General features: G+C 37.9%; 1 protein-coding gene across 1 annotated transcript in view; it reads right to left on the reverse strand.

Moving 5' to 3' along the window:
• Positions 1-5,119, reverse strand: part of LOC105756269 (thymus-specific serine protease-like) — a 33,282-nt gene extending 28,163 nt beyond the window's left edge. The window contains exon 1 of the mRNA XM_023731202.1: positions 5,093-5,119. Coding sequence (XP_023586970.1) covers positions 5,093-5,119 — 27 coding nt within the window. The remainder of the gene's footprint in view (positions 1-5,092) is intronic.
• Between the last annotated feature and the right edge of the window lie 15,696 nt (positions 5,120-20,815).

The raw sequence follows: 20,815 nt of genomic DNA on the forward strand, positions 1-20,815 counted from the left end.
TTGGACATGTTATTAGGAGAAATGAGTCCCTGGAGAATGACATCATGCTTGGTAAAATAGAGGGTCATCGAAAAAGATGAAGATCCTCAGTGAGATGCACTAACACTATGGCTGCAACAATGGGCTCAAGCATAACAAAGATCATGTGGATGTAGTCGTTTCGGGCAGTGTTTCATTCTGTTGTTGTCTTAGTCACCTAGTGCTGCTCTAGCAGGAACACCATGAGTAGATGGCTTTACAAAGAGAAGTTTATTCTCTCACAGTCCAGTAGGCTACAAGTCCAAATTCAGGGTGTCATCTTCAGGGGAACGCTTTCTCCACTGGCTCTGGAGGAAGGTCCATGTCATCAGTCTCCCCTGGTCTGGGAGCTTCTCTGTGCAGGAACCTCATGTCCAAAGGACGCACTCTGCTCCCAGCACACTTTCTTGGTGGTATGAGGTTCCCATGTGTCTCTGCTCGCTTCTCTCTTTTATATCTCCAAAGAGATTGCATTAAGACACTATCTAATCTTGTCAACCTCATCAGTATAACCTCATCACAGTGATAGAATTTACAACACATAAGGAAATCACATGTAATCTCATAGTGATAGAGTTTACAAGACATAAGGAAATCACATCAGATCGCACAATCATACAATACTGGGAATCACGACCCAGCCAAGTTGACAGATATTTTGTGGGGACACAATTCAATACCTGACAGTTGTACATAGGTTCACTATGAGTCAGAACTGCCTTGACAGCACCTAAAAGCAACAAGAACAACAATAAAGCTAAACCTGCAAAACTAAGTATATTCTGAGAAAACTGAGATAATTTGTATTTCCTAAAACTTTTATCTCCATCTCATTATATGTAACAATTTTTACTAATTTTTAAATGCATTTTTCTTTACTTTTTGTAAATATATATATATATTTCATTTTTCTGCTTTTCTTAGATTAAGTGCCATTCTGCTTTTTTCATATACTATCATATATTGGAGGTCATTACATAGCAATATGTAAAGATGTTGAAATATTCCTCACTCTCTTTTACAGCTACTTCATATTTTCTTGTGTGGATATAGCATAATAATTAAACTAGCATTCTATTGGTGAATATTTGATTTATTTTCCATCTGCTCCTATTCTACTGGTTCTGCTATGAATAGTTTAACCACAGTAACTCGAAAGATTACATAGGAACCTTAGAGGGCAGTGAGTTTATCTTAATGGGGAAGGAATAACTCAGAAAAGGAGAGTGAGAATGATTGCACAACTGGAGGAATGGAAATAATGTTACTGAATTGTACACTTAGAAACTGTAGAATTGGTGTATTTTTAGCTGTGTATATTCTCAACAACAAATAAATAAATAAAATAAATTATAAAAAAAGAAACATGGCGATAATATCACTAATAAAAGTAGAAAAGTAAAGGAGAAAAGGTGGAAAGTTTTAGTGAAACAGAGACGAAGGGTTTCATCTTTTATAAAGTCATAGAGAGAAGCATTAAGAATAATAATATTACCAGTCAAAATCGAGTTTATTGCAATATCTTTTTGTTTTGACTTTGGAACCATGTAAATATTTTAGGTAACTATAAGACAAAATTAAGTTTTACGAAGCCTATTTTTAAAAATAATAAAATAAAAAGACACAAATGTATTTTACTAGTCACAGAACCATACAGAGAGAAACAATTAAGAGTGACTGATAGAAAGCCAGTAATTTAACTGTTTGTACGTCTTTAGAAGAATCAACCTCATGGACAAATAGACTGCAAAGAAAAGTTTTCATGATCTTTCAGTAATTATATTATTGAAGGCAGTGTTGGTATTATTCTGAGACTGCTATGTAAGAGGAGATAAAGAAAATGAATGATTGTGTGATATTCTAAATCTGTTATCCTTACTGTACTTTTAAAATATGGTAAAAAAGAGAGTAAGTCAAGCATTTATACTATCTTTCCAATACAAACTTTGTCACCAAGTAACCAAATAATAGATGGAAAGGCTCCTTTATCATGTATTCCAGCTAATCAATGAAGAATGATAAAATGAGAATCTTGTCACTTTGCAAACCCTCAAAAAATTGATAGATCTAGGCATTGGGCATCAACAGTTTCTACCATAATAATAATCATAAAAGAGACATTTCAGGCATTACGTATTTCTGCATGAAACAACTTGCCATTATCTATGAAGTAGTTTTCCTCCCACACTCTCAAAAAACAAAGAAACTGAATTGGATCAACACTCTAGTTCTAGCAACCAATTCATAGAAAATTTATGCAACTGGGAAAACAAACAAAACAAAAAATAACTGAAAATATTCCTCCAAATCTAAATGATTCAGCGAAGGATGACTTGTTAGCTCAGTGAAATATTCTCAAACCCAAAAACCAAACCAGTGTTCATCAAGTCTGTTCTGACTCATGGTAACCACACGCGTACAGAGTAGAACTATACTTCTTAGGAGTTTCGAGGCTGTGACCTTTCTCAAGAAGACCGCAAGGTTTTTCCAAGATGCCTCTGAGTGGGTTCAAAGCACCAACCTTTCAGCTAGTAGTTGAGTGCTTAACCATTTGAGCCTCAACACCCAGGACCCCTGAAAGGTGCTCAGGCCCCTCTAGAAACTACCATTAAGTTGATGAAGCAGAAGTTAAAGTTGTAAATTCATATTTGGAGAACTAGGACTTCAAGTACTTGCTGATGAAGATCAAAGACCATAGCCTTCAGTGTGGATTACACATCAACATAAAGAAAACAAAAATCCTCACAACTGGACCAATAAGCAACATCATAATAAATGGAGAAAACATTGAAGTTGTCAAGGATTTCATTTTACTAGCATGCACAATCAACACCCAATGAAGGAGCAGTCAAGAAATCAAAAGACACATTGCATTGGGCAAATCTGCTGCAAAAGACCTCTTTAAAGTGTGGAAAAGCAAAGAGATCGCCTTGAACACTAAGGTGAGCCTGACCCAAGCCATTGTGTATTCAGTCGCCTCCTATGCAAGTGAAAGTTGGATGATACATAAAAAAGACCGAAGAAGAACTGATGCCTTTGAATTGTGATGTTGGAGAAGAATATTTAATATACCATGGACTGCCAAAAGAACAAACAAATCTGTCTTGGAAGAACTACAACCAGAGTGCTCCTTGGAGGCAACGATGGTGAGACTATGTCTCACATACTTTGGACATGTTGTCAGGAGGGATCAACATCATGCTTGGTAAAGTAGATGATCAGTGAAAAAGAGGAAGACCCTCAATGAGGTGGATTGACACAGTGGCTGCAACAATGAGCTTAAGCATAACAATGATTGTAATGGCGTAGGACCAGGCAGTGTTTTGTTCTGTTTTACATAGGGTTGCTATGAGTTGGAACTTGATGGCATCTAAGAACAATAATAGTTTGCGAGTCAGAATACAAAATTAAATAGAACTTATTTTTCAGTTGGATAAAATGTTAAATGAAAGATAAAAATCCAAGCAAACAAAAAAATTTAAAACTTGTGAGCTTTATTCATGTCTGTGAGATTTGAGTGAAATTACTTTTAATAACAAATCTAAGAATAAATATTAAAACTAATATAAGGACGAACAAGAGCAGGAAACATGAGTTAAAAATAAACCAAGATTACTTATTAAAACTGAGTCCAGGTTTGAAGGTCTGGTAAGTGAACTACCCTCCCTCCTCCTGAGATGTCTATTCCACTAACACACACTACAGCAGCCAGGTCTGTGTCCCTCAGGCAGTGACTTAAACATGTCATGTCCTTTGCACAAAACCTTTCAGTTGCTCCACATTATTTCCTGGATGAGGTCAAAATTCCTTAACAAGGAGCTGAAAGCTCTTCACTATCTGATATCCAAATAGAGCAAACATTTTAGAAATTCTCTGTTTGGACAGAGTGGAAAGAGCATTGGGTTAAGAGTCAAATAATCAGGATTCTAAACTCACTCCTTTCACTTATTTGCTGTAGACAGTCCTTGGGCAAAACTTTTAGCCTCGTTGCAATCTCAGTTTGCTCCCAGGCATAGTAATACTTGCCCTTCCTACACTATGGAGTTGTCTTGGAAATTGTGATGTATTGCATTGTGTTCCCCAAAATATGCACTCCACTGAAAAAAAACCCATTACTATCAATTTGATTCTGATTGATAGCGACCCTATAGGAGAGAGTAGAACAGCCCCACAGGGTTTCCCAGGAGCGGCTCATGGATTCAAACTGTGGACCTTCCAGTTAACAGCCATAACTCTTAACCACTGTGCCACCAGTGTTCTTTTTGGAAAGAGGGACTTTCTTTTGTTATGCTAATGAGGTCATACCAAGAGAGGGTAGGCCCTATACCTAATCACTTCTAAGTTGTAAAAAGAGTAGAATAGACATAGAGACACACATACAGGGAAGAAGACAACCCCAAGGAATGCCAAAGAATATCAAAGAATGCCAAGGATTGCCAGCAGACACCAGAAACTGAGAGGCACAGAAGGAATCAACATGGCCGAGAACCTGATTTGGATGTTTAGCCTCCATTTCTATGAGAAAATATATTTCTGTTTTTTAATGCCAAAAATAAATAAAATAAAATAAAACAAGAAACATATCTGAATTCACCTTTGTAGCAGCCCTCTCTGGGTTTCTGCTAGCTTACTCATCTGATAGTATTTGGGCTTTGGCCAAGTACCCCCAAGTAACTCTTTCAGGGCCTACGTATAAAAATAATCATTGAAGAGATGAGAATAACTATGATAAAATACTTCCAGTAGTTAACCTCAACAGGCACACACAAGGTTGTCTCTCTCCATATATATTGAAAATATTTCATAATGAAAACAAAAAATGTAAAAAAAAAAAAAAATACTAAAAAGTGCAAGGTGATATAAAGTACCTAGTACAATGCTTAGTACAGATTAAAAACAAAACAAACAAACAAACAAAAAATCCAGAAGCCACATAGTCTATTCCAACTCATGGTGTGTCCATAAATTTCAGAGTAAAACTGTGCTCCATAAGATTTTCAAGGCTGTGACTTCTCAGAAGCAGATTGTCAGGTCTTTCCTCCAAGGTGCCTCTGGGTGGGTTTGAACTGCATACCTTCCAGGGATTGAAAACACTCCCCATGTCTCCTCTACCTCCCAGACCTCAGCGGCACCCTCCTCAGTGCCTCAAGCTCACACCATCCCACACCTGTCATTACCTGCCCTGGTCATTAGATTTTACCTGTAGCCAGAATCGCGACCTCTTTTTGCTGAAATGGTCGAGCCTTTGCTTGAACCAGCGACTTCTATGGTGATTCGCTGTGCTCGATGGATCACCCCGAGTCCCTCTCTTGAGGAAACTCTGCGCACAGGAACAGAAGAGCAGCAGAAACAGAGACAGCAGCAACCACCTAAGAGCTCGGGCCATGGTGTCTTGTGGGAAGCAGTTTCCACAGTCTGGGCTATTTCTACTGCAGTTGCGTTCCCCTCACCCCAGCCCCTTCTCCCTGGTGCAAGACTGAGGAACATCGGTATTGGATCTTGGCCCCTGGGGCTACCCGATAATATCTCTACCTTAAAGTGTAGGTGCCGCCATCTACCCCACCTTCTGAGACTATGGGGACATTCTCATAGAAAAGGTCAAATGGGTGAGGGAGGAAAGATGCCTGCTAGTGGCTTCCCCAACCCCCCACATGCTAGGGTAGAAACCCTGGTTCATGGTCTGCAAACACCACCAGAGGAGGCAGCCCAGAGTGAGAGATGCTGAGAAACTCATCCTCTATTGAATAATTACCTTGTCTTTACTTCCTTGCCTAATGCTGGGTCTTCTGGTAGGACTCCAAGACAGCATACACAGAATGACAGGAGAAAATGAAAGCCCAGATTCCAATCAGTGCAACAACTCTGTGCAGAAACCCAAGCATTGGACCTCCGATCTCAGTTTCACACTCCTGGTCCCTGTAATTCTCTCATTGTAGAACCGGCACTGCTATTACCCTCTCATCCTAATTTTCGTCACCACCACCATCATCATCCATTTTTCAATGTCATCACCACCATAAACATATTCTGAGATGCCCGAATCTGCTGACCTCCTAGAGAGGTAAGAAGTTACCATAGCTTTCCTGTGTTGGAATATCTTGTAGTAGAGTTAAGAATGCAACATCTGCACAGGACAGAGAGAAAGGCATGAGAGGAATAGTCTGGGAGGGCTTTAATTCAACATGTGGTTATGTCAGTATGAAACTGGAAGGTTTTCAATGGTGCAAGGATTTCCATGGAGGTGGAGAGTGGGAGTGATGTCTTGAGTGCTCAGTGGCATTTTTTCATGCCTAACACCACTGGTTTCGATGCCAGACTGCCTGGGTTTGAAGCTTCAATTTATGGTGACCTTGCGTATAACACAACAAAGCAAACCCGGTCTAGCGCTATCCTCACAACTTTGGTATGTTTGATTTCATTTATGCAACCACTTGTCAATCCATCTCATGGACAATTTTCCTCATTTTCACTGACCCGCTCCTTTACCAAATATGAAGTCCTTTTCTAGCCATTGGTCGTTCCTAATGACGTGTCCAAAATAAGCTTGACAAAGTCTCATCATTCTCTGTAACTTCTAAATAGCATTCTAGTTATGCCTTATATTTTATGTGTTAGGTATTATTTTAATTATATGCAAGAGTAGTGCTTATACTAAGAGTTTTAGACCTACTCTGAACCTAGATCTCCTAAAATATTTAACTGGTCATCAAGCCCCTCTGCAGAGAAATATTTAAGAGCAGAAATACCTACTTTCCCCTTAAGGAACCCTGACTCTTTTATTTGAATTTTATCATGCAGCAGTTAAATGCTCTGCCTGTTTCTGGTTCCATTTCCATCCAGCCTCAGAAACTCTCGGAGGGTGGAAAGAAAAATTTGAGTATCAATACCAAGAAAGTTTCTTGTCCGAGTCTTTTAATTCTTTCCCCTTAGAACCCAAGGTTAAGTATTTATTTGGAGATTGATCTCAAACTTAAATTTCTGACTCTTTCAATCATTTCGTCAGGAAATTCTCCTTCCAGAAATGTAATAATTGTTTTTTGAATAATAATATTAGAAAATAAATAATGATATTAGGATCCTCAGTGATTTACTCTACCACAGAGACTATCTGAAGGAGGCCTATTTGATATTTTAACTGTTAAAAATAGAATGTCCCACTATCCTCCCCTTACTGCTTTCATGCTTAACAAAGACTATTTCTTCTTCAATAATAGAAAATACTATTTAATATTAAGGATGGTATAAGGGAAATTTTAGGGGTAATGGAAGTATTCTAGACCTTGATAATGTTGGTAGTTATATAACTAGCCATTTATCAAACTCATTGAATTATAGATGTAAAATTGGTAAATTTTATTGTGTGTAACTAATTCCAAATTAAAGCTGATTTTTTAAGAATTCATGGAACAAAAGACTTTAAATGTGAGCATTTGACTGAGTATAAATTATAACTCAATAAAGTTAATATAAAATTAACAAATCACCACCTTCAAAAAAGAGCCAGAGCATTAAAAGAAGGAGTAAAAAGGTCAGCCTGGGAAAAAGAAAAACAGGAGGAATAAATATTATAGGCCACCATCCTCTTCCACAGAAATAGTGACCACCACGTAGGAATGGTCTCCAAGAGCAGGTGCTGCTTCACAATACATAGGTAATGTCAACAACAGTTGAGAAGAATTTAATGCATGAATGATATATAATGTTTCTGTTGTGTGACAATTCTCTGGTCCTAGTACTTTCCTCAATATATAAAAGATTTATATTACTTTCAGAGTTAATGTGACGTTATTCCTGTTGGCAGTATGTTTGTTTCACTTTCAGTTGTGGGAAGCATTGTCTTCAGATGAGCACTGCAAATTGGTAAACCTTTCACAGAAAAGAACTGCTATTTCCAGTACTTGGGTTCCTACATCAAGAGAAGGAAGCAGGATACAAATAGAATTCTGATGACACACCACAGGAAAGATTGGCTTGTATATCAAATTTATGAGGGGATTTATTATAACAACTCCAGGGTTTGACTATTTTCCCCAAAGATATCAGATTAGAGTTAGCCTATCAGAGAGGTGGACATGGGCACCATAAACTCCTACCTTTCACTACAACATCTGGTCTACACTCAGGATTTGTTGTTTATTCTTTTACTTTTTAAGGACAATGAAATCCTTGAGTTCTAAATTAAAATGCTTGTAAATTGTAGCAAAACGAAGACAGAAAAGAAGAAAATGTGAGAAGAATATGTTATTTTTGGCAGATTCTACACAATACTTTTCTCTACTTTCTCTATTCACAATGGTGTGGCTCTTCGCAAATTCAAAGGGAATTTGCAAAGGTTAAATACTACAAAATTGAATGAAGAGTGCTTATTATAATGGACCACCACCTGTCTGTCAGTTTGTCATACTATGGAGGCTTGCACGCTGCTATGATGCTGGGAGCTATCCCATGGGTATTTCAACCACCAGTAGGGTCACCCATAGTGGGCAGGTTTCAGTGGAGTTTCCAGACTATCGGAGACTAGGAAGAAAGGCTTGGTAATCGACTCCAAAAACTAACCAATGAAAACCTTATGGATCACATCAGAAAATTGTCTGATATGTACTGGAAGATGAGCCCCCTGGGATGGAAGGCACTATTCAATGTCCACAATAATGGACTCATACATGCCAATGATCATGAAGGTGGCTCAGGACTGGACAATATTTTATTCTGTTATACATAAGATTGCCATGAGTGAAAGCCAAGTTGGCAGCAACTAACAAGAACAACATTTTAATAGGAATAGAATATCATAAATATATATCTTTTTCTCATTGGTATTTATATTTTTAAAGATAATCAAATTGAGGGAATAAATATTGTTTGGCAGTCTAAGAGAGGCCCAGTGATGCTTGGTTTGATGTAGTCTTTCCAGACTTACCCACTGCCCAACTAACACAGGGCCTTGGCTTCTAAAATAAGGTCAGATCTTTAGAAAGCACCTAGGGTGTTTTCTGGCTAAAGTGGTTGGAGCACCATAATAGGCATAATCTGCTACTTTTCTGATGAATTCATTCTAAAACGATCATTATTTTCCCCTGAGAAGCTACCTATACTGCAAACATCATGGCAAGGAAAGTTGTGCAGTGACATTCTTCAGGGAGAATTCTGGCCCCACATCTCAGACAAATGGTTAAATCCAGTGCCTAATTCCCAAGACTGAAGATGTCCAGTATGGCAGCATTTATCCGTATGTGGCTATTGAACGTTTGAAATGTGTATAGTCTGAAGAAAAAGAATCTTTGGAATAATTTATATTTTCAATTAATTAGGACAGATTCAAATTCATCCCTCTGACAATGTCAGTTCAATGCACTTACATTGTGATTTTAATGGAAGAGATTAGTCCTCAAGTGCCAAGAGGTGATTTTGCTGTCATATCTGCTTTTACAAAACGCATTTCAATAAGTGATAAATTTACATTAAGGGAAGGTCAAGGATAGATGAACAAATTGCAGATAGTGCATGTATGCCTACATTTTCAGGGTACAAAACTATGTTATGCTGTGAAAATTCCTAATAAGACCACTTAAATTAAAAATATCTTTATGAAAAACAAAGTAATGAGGTAAATAAGATTGGCAATAATTTTATTACTTGCATTAATAATTTGATTTTTATCTATCAATACAAGATATGATACTTTCATAATAAAATAAGGTATATTTAAGTTTATTCTTCAGTAATAGACTTTTGTTAGCCTTGTTAACATTAGCCATTGAGTGATGTAATATCATTCATTAAAACAATAAAAAACTGAGACAATAACTAAAAATGCAGAAACAGCAGAAGATGAACTACATAAATGGGACCTCCTTAACATTAAACACTCATGCTTATCAAAAGACTTCTCCAAAAGAGTGAAAAGAGAAACTACAGACTGGGAAAACAATTACGGCTGTGACATACTTGTCAAGAGTCTAATCTCTAAAATTTATAGAAAACTTCAACACCTCAACAACAAAAAGACAACAATCCAATTAAAAAGCGGGCAAAGAATATGAACAGAAACTTCACCAAAGGAGACGTTTAGACAGCTAACAAACACTTGAAGAAATGCTCACTATCAGTAACCATTAAACCCACTGTTCCTGAGTCGATTCTGACTCATAGCAACCCTATCGGACAGAGTAGAATTGCCCCACAGGGTTTCCAAGGGGGTGCCTGGTGGATTCAAACTGCCAACCTTTTGGTTAGCAGCCGTAGCTCTTAACCACTGTGCCACCAGAGAGACGCATATAAAAACTACAGTGAGGTACCATCTCACCTCAACATTACTGGCAGTAATAGAAAAAGAAAATAACAAGTGTTGGAGAGGTTGTGGGGAGATTGGAACTCTTATACATTGCTGGTGGGAATGTAAAGTGATGCAATCTCTATGGAAAATTCTATAGCACTTCCTTAAAAAGCTAGAAATAGAAATATCATATGTGACTCAGCAATCCCACTCCTAGGTATATACCCTAAAGAAATAAGAACTATGACATGAATAGACACATGCATACCCAGGTTCATTGCAGCATTATTCACAGTAGCAAAAACAAAGAAAGAACCTAAGTGCCCATCAGCATATATACAGATTAACAAACTGTGGTACATACAGAAAGGAATGCTACACAATGATAAAGAATAATGATGACTCCACAAAACATCTCACAACATGGATGAACTATAGATAGAAGCACCACACACTCCCTCCACAGCAAAGACCTGAAAAACTAAGTAAAACAGATACAAACATCAATCCTGGAAACCTAAGCATCAATCAAAGGGTTAAAGAACTTACCCAAGCACTGAATGGAATAAGAAACTGACAGAGAACAGGGAAAGAGGAGAGCTATGAAGTGGAGGTCCCCTGTCAGCAAAAGTGGCCCAGATTCACCATCTTGGAATCCTCAGCCACCAAGAAGACAAGTTCATGGAGCTCCCAGCAGGAGACAGAGCAACCAGTAACCAGAGATACATACTTTCCCACCTGCCCCCCTCCTTTCTTCCCTCTGCACAGCTTCTGCCAGTGTCCAGCGGGCCAAGGTCCTTTGACTAGGAAGATGCCAGCTCCTTGTTGCTTGGATTCATCCCGCCCCCACCAGTAGGCTCCTTCAGTGCCATTTCTTGTTGATTCTATTGCTTTTTTTGCCTTCTTTTGCTTTCTTATCTCTCTCTCACCCCCTTCCTTTCATTTCTCACAAACACCTGACACCATGTGCCATCTGCTTTCCTTCCTGAGAGTCTGTGCAGTGCTGTTCAGCTGAGGAGCCACTTCCCCGACTGCGTCACCATGCTGGAAAATTAGTTTCTTGTCTCCCTACCTTCCTTCCTTTCCTTTCTCCTAACCACCTGGAGCTGTGTGCCATCTCTGGTCTTTCTTGATGGGCTGTGCTGTGCCACTCAGGGGAGGGAGCTACTTCCCCATTCCATGTTGCCATAAAAGACTTATTAAAGGGAGTCTTTTGGTTATAATATCAACAACATCAGACAACAGACTGAAGCTAGGATACAAGAGCACATTAGCCAGATAACAACCTAGGCAATGGACTTTCAAGGACAAAACAAAACTAAAAGATTTACAACAGGGAACCAGAGAGAGTAATGTGTAAATGACAGCAATGTCAGAAAAATAAAAGAGGGAATAAATGGTGTAGGTATAGAACTTTCAAATTGAGAGGAAATCAAAGTGATATCATGTAATAAATGACTGATTCAAACTTAGGAAGATAGTGATAAATTTCTAGCTAACCAGAAAGAAAGTTAACAAACCTACTCATCAAAATAAAGAAGAAAAACATAAAGTCTCACTAAACACAAAATCCACAAAAATGAAAGAAACAGAAAAATAAAAATTTACAAACGAAGGGAATTTACCACAGGAGAGTAAGAGGAACAAAGAAATGGTCAGCACCACAAAAAAAGAAAAAAGTACTAAAAAATGACAACAGTAAACACACCTATTAATAATCACAATGAACGTAAATGGCTTTAACACACTCATAAGGAGGCAGAGAGTGACGGAATGAAAAAAAATACAGGACTCATCAATATGCAGTCTACAAGAGACACACCTTAGAAACAAAGACATAAATTTATTACCAATCAAAGGATGGAAAAAATATACCAAGCAAACTGCTACAAAAAAAAGTAGGAGTGGCAATACTAATCTCAGATAAAAAAAAAAAAAACAACTTTAAACAAAATACACCACAAAAGACAAACAAGGGCATTATATAATAATTAAAGGGACAATCCATCATGACGACATGTCATTGTTAGGTGCCGACCAGCCATTTCTTACCCATAGCGACCCTAGGTACAACAAAACTAAATCCTGCCCGGTCCTGCACCATCCTCGCACTCTTAGTCATGCTTCAGCCCATTGTTACAGCCACTGTGTTAATCCATCTCATTGACGGTCTTCCTCTTTTTCGCTGACCTTCTTCTTTACCAGGAATGGAGTCCTTCGCCAGGGACTGATCACTCCTGATAACTTGTCCAAAGTATGTGAGACATAGTCTCGCCATGTTTACTTCTACGAACCACTCTGGCGGTACTTCTTCCAAGACAGATTTGTTCATTCTTTCGTCAGTCCATGGTATATTCAATATTGTTCATCAATACCACAATTGAAAGGTGTCAATTCTCCTTCAGTCTTCTATATTCTTACTCCAGCTTTGTATGCATATGAGGTGATTGAAAACACCAAGGCTTGGGTCAAGAGCACCTTAGTCTTCAAGGTAACATCTGGAGACATAGCCATAATAAATATGTATGCACCCAATGACAGGGCTCCAAAATACATAAAAAAAAAAAAACTCTAATAGCACTGTAAAGAGAAATTGACAGTCCCACAATAACAGTAGACTTCAACACATCACTCTCAGTAAAGGGCAGAACATCTAGACAGCAACTCAACAGAGATACAGAAGATTGAAAGGCCACAATCAACCAGCTTGACCTCATAGACATATATAGAACATCCCACCCAACAACAGCAAAGTACATATTCTTTTCCAATGGACATGGCATGTTCTGTAGAATAGGCCACATCTTAGGCCACAAAGCAATCCTCAACCAAACCCAAAACGTTGTGATAATACAAAATATCTTCTCTCATCCCAATGTCATTAAAGTAGAAATTAACAACAGGAAGAGTAAGGAAAAAAAATCACATACATGGATACTGAGTAATACCCTGCTTAAAAACCACTGTGTAATAGAAGAAAACAAAGATGGAATCAAAATTTCCTAGAATCAAATAAGAATGAAAACATATCATACCAAAACCTTTGGGACAGAACAAAGGCAGTGCTCAGAGGTCAATTTACAGCAATAGATGCACACATCAAAAACGAAAGGGACAAAATCAAAATATTAGCTACACAACTGCAACAAATAGAAGTAGCAAAAGAAGCCCACAGCCACCAGTAGAAAGAAAATAGTACAGATCAGAGCAGAAATAAACAAAACAGAGAATAGAAAAACAATGGAAAGAATCAACAAAACCAAAAGATGATTCCTTCAAAGGATCAACAAAATTGACAAATCTTTGGCAAAACTGACAAAAGAAAAACAGGAGAGGATGCAAAAAACCCAAAGAAGAAATGAAATGGGGGCCATTACAACAAACTCAACTGAAATAAAAAGGATCACAACACAGTACTATGAAAAACTCTACTCCAACAAATTTGAAAACCTAGAGGAAATGAACAAATTTCTAGAAAAACTCTACTGACTCAAATAAACACAAACTGAAGTTGAAAATCCGAACAGACCCATTATAAGAGATTGAAAAGGTAGTAAAAAAAAACTCCCAACAACAACAAAAAAAAGCCCAAGTCCAGATGGCTTCACTGGATAATTCTACCAAACATTCAGAGAAGAGCTTACAGCAGTACTACTCACAATATTTCAGAACATAGAAAAAGAAAGGATACTTCCAAATTAATTCTATGAAGCCAGTATAACCCTGATACCAAAACCAGGCAAAGACACCACAAAAAAGAAATTTGTAGACCAATATCTCTCATGAATATAGATGCAAAAAATCTCAACAAAATTCTAGCCAGTAGAATTCTGCATCATATCAAAAAAATAATACACCACAGCCAAGTGGGATTCATACCCGGTATGCAAGGATGGTTCAAAATTAGGAAATCAATCAACATAATCCACCACATAAAATAAAATAAAATAATCACATGATCATCTCACTTGAGAAGAAAAGGCATTCAACAAAGTCCAATGCCCATACCTGAGGAAACTTTTGGTAAAACAGGTATATAACGGAAATCCCTCAACATAATAAAAGCTATGTATGTAAAACCAACAGCCAACATCATTCTTAATGGAGAGAGGCTGAAAGCATTCCTTTTGAGACAGGAACAAGACAAGGATGCCCTTTATCTTCACTCCTATTTAACGTTGTGTTGGAAATCCTAGCTGAGCAATAAGGCAAGAAAAAGAAATAAAGGGCATCCAAACTGGTAAGGAAGAAGAAAAACTGTCCTTACTTGCCAATGATTTGATACTATACATAGAAAAACCAAATGACTCCACAAGAAAACGACTGGAACTAATAGAAAGATTCAGCAGAGTAGTAGGATACAAGATAAACATACGAAAACGAGTTGGATTCCTATACACCAATAAAGAGAACTATGAAAAAGAAATTAGGAAAACAACACCATTTATAATAGGCCCTAAAAAAATAAAATACTTAGAAATAAATCTATCGAGGGATGTAAAAGACCTATAGAAAGAAAACTATGGAACACTACTGCAAGAAACCAAAAGAGATCTACATAAATGGAAAAAACATATCACCCTCATGAACAGGTAGAGTGAATATTGTGAAAATGTCAATTCTACTCAAAGCAGTCTACAAATACAATGCATCCCGATCCAAATACCAACAGTAGTCTTTAAAGAGTTGGAAAAACTAATTATTAACTTTATATGGAAAGGAAAGAGGCCTTAGATAAATAAAGACTAATATGATAAGACTGATATGTTCATTCTTTTATTTGAGGTTTCATGGGGGAAGCGTTTGTGACCTAAACCAAGAATTAGTGTATGTCCCAAAACAACAATTTAATATTTGCTTGAAGAAAGATTTTACAAGTACTAAAAGACTCAGTCTCTTGTATAAAAAATTTTCAAATTCTTCCTTAGCAATTAGCATTATTTAAAATCCGATTCCAACCATGCTCCAAAATTTACCAAATTTCCCTGTAATCAATTTGCAGAAAGAATGAGACAAAAACAGAAGCCATAGAGACATTTAGGAGTTTTTAAGCTTCCAGTTCTCAGAAGCAATAAACTTTAAAACTCTCACGTTACTATATTAGTACACTTATAAAGTCTTGCACTCGCTGTATACTTGAAGATCCTGAGAACTGAAATTCCATATGTAGCTATATGGTCGCTATGAGTCAAAACCAACTCTTAACAACACCTAACAACTCAAAAATTCCATCCATACGTTTTAGAAATAATAAAACTGGGATCCAAAGAGTTAATTGGCTTGTATAAACTACATCCTCCTCCTTTACTATCTTTCTTGGATTTTTTCTTGGATACATGTTGTCATAGAGTTAATTAGATCAATGTGTAAACAGTCATGTTGTTGATTCTGGCAATAAAGTGAAAGATAGAGAAATGACAGGGGTCACCAAATCTGCAGGTATGGGAAGGACCCTGCCTAGTTACTCTCCCTGGGCAGGGCCCCACATGTACTAAGAACATATGGTAGGCAGGATAATGGCCCCCAAATGTGTCCACATCCTAATCCCTAAAGCCCATGAATATGTTAAATTATATGGCAGAAGGGAATTAAGGTTGTAGAAGGAATACAGATTGCTAAACAGCAGACAGGGAGATTATCCTGGATTACCAGGTGGGGATTGTATGGAGGGAAGGAGGTCACGTGAGGTTTTCTTTGAAGAGTTGTTTGAGCTGGGTTCTCAAGGATGAACGGTATTTAACTATGTCATAAAATCCAGGAGAAATGATCCAGGCTATAAAAAAAGCATAGGCAAATGTCTGGGCTGGTCAGGGTTGCAAGTATGAGGTATTGAAGAAGACAGTGGGGCTGGAAGGGAGAGACCACAAGGAAATGGGTATGAAACTAAGGTGGAGAAGTAAAAGTGGGTGACCAAGCCCCAGTAAACACCACTTGCCATCGAATCAATTCTAGAGTTTTCAGTGGATGATTTTTCAAAATTAGATTGCTGTCCCTTTCTTCCAGCCATGCAGAGTACTATAAACCATATAAAAAGAGTAAAAAGAGTCTATCATCAGGGGCAAACCATTGAATGATTTCAAGCTGATGGTGTTTGTTGTTTGAATTAATCAGATATTGGTTTTGAAATGACCATGTGGTTTGCTCATTGACATCATAGCCAGTGAAGCTGAGCAAGAGGAAGCCAAGCCTCCCACCCTAACCACGGGCACCATGAACCTTGTTGAACCTGAATGACCACTGTGCCTCCCCTCTCTTCCATCACCTTCTGAACTCTTGTTCTCATACTGCTCTGTACAATCTGGGACCATTCTCTCACTTCTCCACTCCCAAAACCTCCACCCAAGCAAAAATGCTAATCAGCCACCTTCCTTATAACTCCAACCTTTTTCCCACAGGTTTTCTCTAGCTGCTTTCATTTGAGTGAACCCTGGCTATAACTTGAAGACACGAGTTCCAGTGCAGCCTCTCACACTAATACTGTTTATTCTCAATTACCTTAAGAGCAATGATATGTTTTCCTAGTAACTAGAAAAAGAATTCCAGGAAATTTTATATATTCTACAGGGCAAGGTTTTATGACCTAGAAGAGCAGTTTGGTCTCTTTTCTTAGATGTAATCTTGGCATGTCTAAACATTACCACACCAAAATATTGCATCTATGTCCTCTGAGCAAGAAATGCTTTTGAGAAACTCACATGCTTTTGAAGGAACCCTCTCTTGTTCACCTCAGGACACCTCTATGAGCATCGTATGTCTGTCCCACTGTCTGTCTTGTATTTCCAGCTTCTGGTGGGAACATGATTCATTCTCTCTGCATGGAGGAAGAACACCAGAGAAGAGACTGGATTCTGGAAATTATGACTCCAGAAGACTAAGCACAGTTGCTTTGGATTGAATTATGTCTCACAAAATTTATATTGTTATCCTAATCCTTGTACCTGTTGTTGTGATCTTGTTTTTGTAAAGAGGATTTTTTTTGACATGTTGAAGAGGAAATACCAGTGTAGGGTGGATTCTAAAACTAATTCCTTCTGAGTTATAAAAAGAACAGAATAGACACAGAGACACACCTAGGGGCAAGACAGATGCTAAGTGAGGATTATGTACAAGCTGAGGAATGCCGAGGATTCAAGGAATGCTCCGGGCTACCAATAAAGGAATTGACATGGCCAAGAACCTGATCTGGACTTCTAGCCACCAAAACTGAGGAAATGAATTTCCCTTCTTTAAAGCCACTCACTTGTGGTTTTTGTGTTACAGCAGCACTAGGTAACTAGGACAACAGTCTTGGAAACAGAGTTGGGATTTTCCAAGTACAGACTTCTTGAGATATGGTCTTAAGAAAATTTCTACCTGTTACCTAGACAAAATATTTAGAAGCTTTGATGAGACTAACATACTTTCTGTTTCCTGTCAACTTCTCCACTACTTTCTCGTTATTATTTTTTACATTTACATTTGTACCTTTGATAGGGCTGTGCAATCAAACTAGTCTACAGTAATGCACATTAAAACTGTTGCCCAACATTTGTAGTAACTGTTAAATGAGAAACTATTTTGTTCTGTGAGCTTTCATCTTAAGTGAGAATAACAGCACATTTGGAAGAGCGTAGTCAATGTCACTGAACTGTGTATGTAGAAATTTTTGAAATGGTGTATCTTTGGCTATGTGTATTGTCACCAAAAAAAAAAAAAAAGGTTGAGAATTTAAAGGGTTAATATGTTGTTAACCAATGTCATAAAACAACATGTGTACTACTGTGTCATGAGAAACTATTTGTTCTGTAAGCCTTCCTGAAGTACAATAAAATAAATATATATATATATATATATAAAAACTGTTGCCCATCCAACCAGTCTTGGATATGTGTGTATATGTGTATATATATGTACACACAGAGCCCTGGTTGCACAGTGGTTAAGAGCTACAGCATGCTATGGCTGCTAACCAAAAAGACCGACATTTCAAATTCACCAGCTGCTCCTTGGAAATCCTATGGAGCAGTTCCACTCTGTCCTATAGGGTAGCTATGAGTTGGAATCCACACTGTGGAAAAATGGAAAATATATACACATACACCATGCGGTTACTACACATAATTATATACCTGGTGGTTGTTCTAAATGTGTTGTGTGCTAACAGTGTCTAGTATTTGAATTCTTAAGTTGTCATTCACTGTGAGAAACCTTATAAGGTCACTGGGCAGCACAATGAAGTGCTGCACCATTAAACAAAAAGTTGTCAGTTCAAACCCACCCACAGATGCCTTGCAAGAAAGACCTGCTGATCTGCTTCCAAAAGTTCACAGCTATTGAAAACTCAGCGGAGCACAGTTGTACTCTGCAACACGTGTTTTTGCCTTGACTTGGAATCAACTCAACAGCAACTGTTCTAGATTTTTTTTTTTTTTTTTGGATTATGAGAAATTATGAAGAACCTTGGTGGTCCAAATAGTTAATATGCTAGGCTGCTAAATAAAAGTTTGGAGGTTCCTGCCTGCCCACAGGCGCCTCAGAAGAAAGGCCTGGCAATGTAATTATAAAAAAGTAGCCACTGAATACCTATGGAGCACAGTTCTACTCTGACACACATGGGATCACCATGAGTCAAAATATTCTCAATTGCAACTAGTTATGAGAAGCTAGTGCTAAATATAACTAAAGAAATCAAAAACTCAGTGATCAGATGTTGGACATTCTTTTCAATATGAGAAATGCTTTCCTGAAGCTCATCAGTCTTTCAATAATTCCATCAACACTGTTCTTGTTATTAGGTGTCATCGAGAAGGTTCCAACACACAGCGACCCTATGTACAACCAAACAAAACGCTGCCTGGTTCTGGGCTGTCCTGGCAATCGTTGTTATACTTGAGCCCATTGTTCCAGCCACTGTGTCAATCCATGTTGTTGAGGGCCTTCTTCTTTTTTCCTGAACTTCTATCACCAAGACTTGTGAATGTTATCTTTGCCGAGCATTATTATCCCAAGCCTTAGTCATACAAAAATGAATGGGTCATTATCTTAAGCCTCAGACCACCAACGGTCTAGCAGGGGAAGATACTAGACTTTAAAGCTTAAAGTTCAACCTCTCTAAGAAGACTTCTTTCATTTAAGCCAATTCCTTCTGCAAACTAGTGACAGTGTAACCTTGACACTCATTCCTAGCTGGAGACCTGAGGCATGATTATGCGCAGTCACCAGAAATGAATTAAAAAATATAAACACTTGCTAGCAGGAAGCACTATGCACTCTTTGGTTACAGTGGCTCCTTCATTCTCAGGAAATGGGAGGACTCTTTTAGTCAGCTTGGGTGTTAGTCTACCCTGGGAACAATGAACAGAAATGAGCACAGAATAAAACTGTTTCCTCCTAGGGTGAAGAAAGCAAGAGGTCATTAAAAAGACAAGAAAGAAAGGAAAGACCATAATGGATGTCAGAAGAGACTCTAAAACTTGCTCTCGAATGTTGAGTAGCTAAAGCGAATGGAAGGAATGATGAAATAAAAGAGCTGAACAGAAGATTTCAAAGGGCAACTGGAGAAGACAAAGTAAAGTATCATAGTGACATGTGCAAAGACCTGGAGTTATAAAACCAAACGGAAGAACACACTCAGCATTTCTTAAGCTGAAAGAATTGAAGAAAAAATTCAAGCCTTGAGTTGCACTAGTGAAAGATTCTATGGGCAAAATACTGAATGACACAGGAAGCATCAAAAGAAGACCAAAGGAATACACAGAATCACTGCACCAAAAAGAATCGGTCGATGCTCAGTCATTTAAGCATGTGATCAAGAACCGATGTCAGTGAAGGAAGATGTCCAAGCTTCACTGAAGACATTGGTGAAAAACAAGGCTCCAGAAATTGACCCAATGCCAACTGAGATGTTTCAACAACTGGATGCAATGCTGGAAGTACTCATTAGTCAATGCCAAAAACTTGGGAAGACAGCTACCTGACCAACCTACTGGAAGAGATCTATATTTATGCCTATTCCTAGGAAAGGTGATACAACTGAATTTGGAAATTATCGAACAATATCATTACTATCACACACAAGTAAAATTTTGCTGAAGATCATTCAAAAGCTGTTAGGGCAGTACATCCACATAGAACTGCCAGAAATTCAAGCTGGATTCAGAAGGTGACTTGGAACCAGGGATATCATTGCTGGTGTCACATGGATCATGGCTGAAAGCAGAGAATATCAAAAAGATATTCATCTCTGTTTTACTGACTATGCAAAGGCATTTGACTGTGTGGATCATAACAAATTATGGATAAAATTTTGAAGAATGAGAATTCCAGAACACTTAATTGTGCTCATGAGGAACCTGTACATACATCAAGAAGCAGTTGTTCGAACAAAACAAGGGGATATTGCGTGGTTTAAAATCAGGGTTGTATCCTTTCACCATACTTATTCAATCTGTATGCTGAGAAAATAATCCGAGTAGCTGGAGTATATGAAGAAGAATGGGGCATCAAGATTGGAGGAAGACTCATTAACAAACTGGTTATGCG

This window comes from Trichechus manatus, unplaced genomic scaffold (genome assembly GCF_000243295.1).
Source record: "Trichechus manatus latirostris isolate Lorelei unplaced genomic scaffold, TriManLat1.0 scaffold00041, whole genome shotgun sequence".
Taxonomy (NCBI): domain Eukaryota; kingdom Metazoa; phylum Chordata; class Mammalia; order Sirenia; family Trichechidae; genus Trichechus; species Trichechus manatus.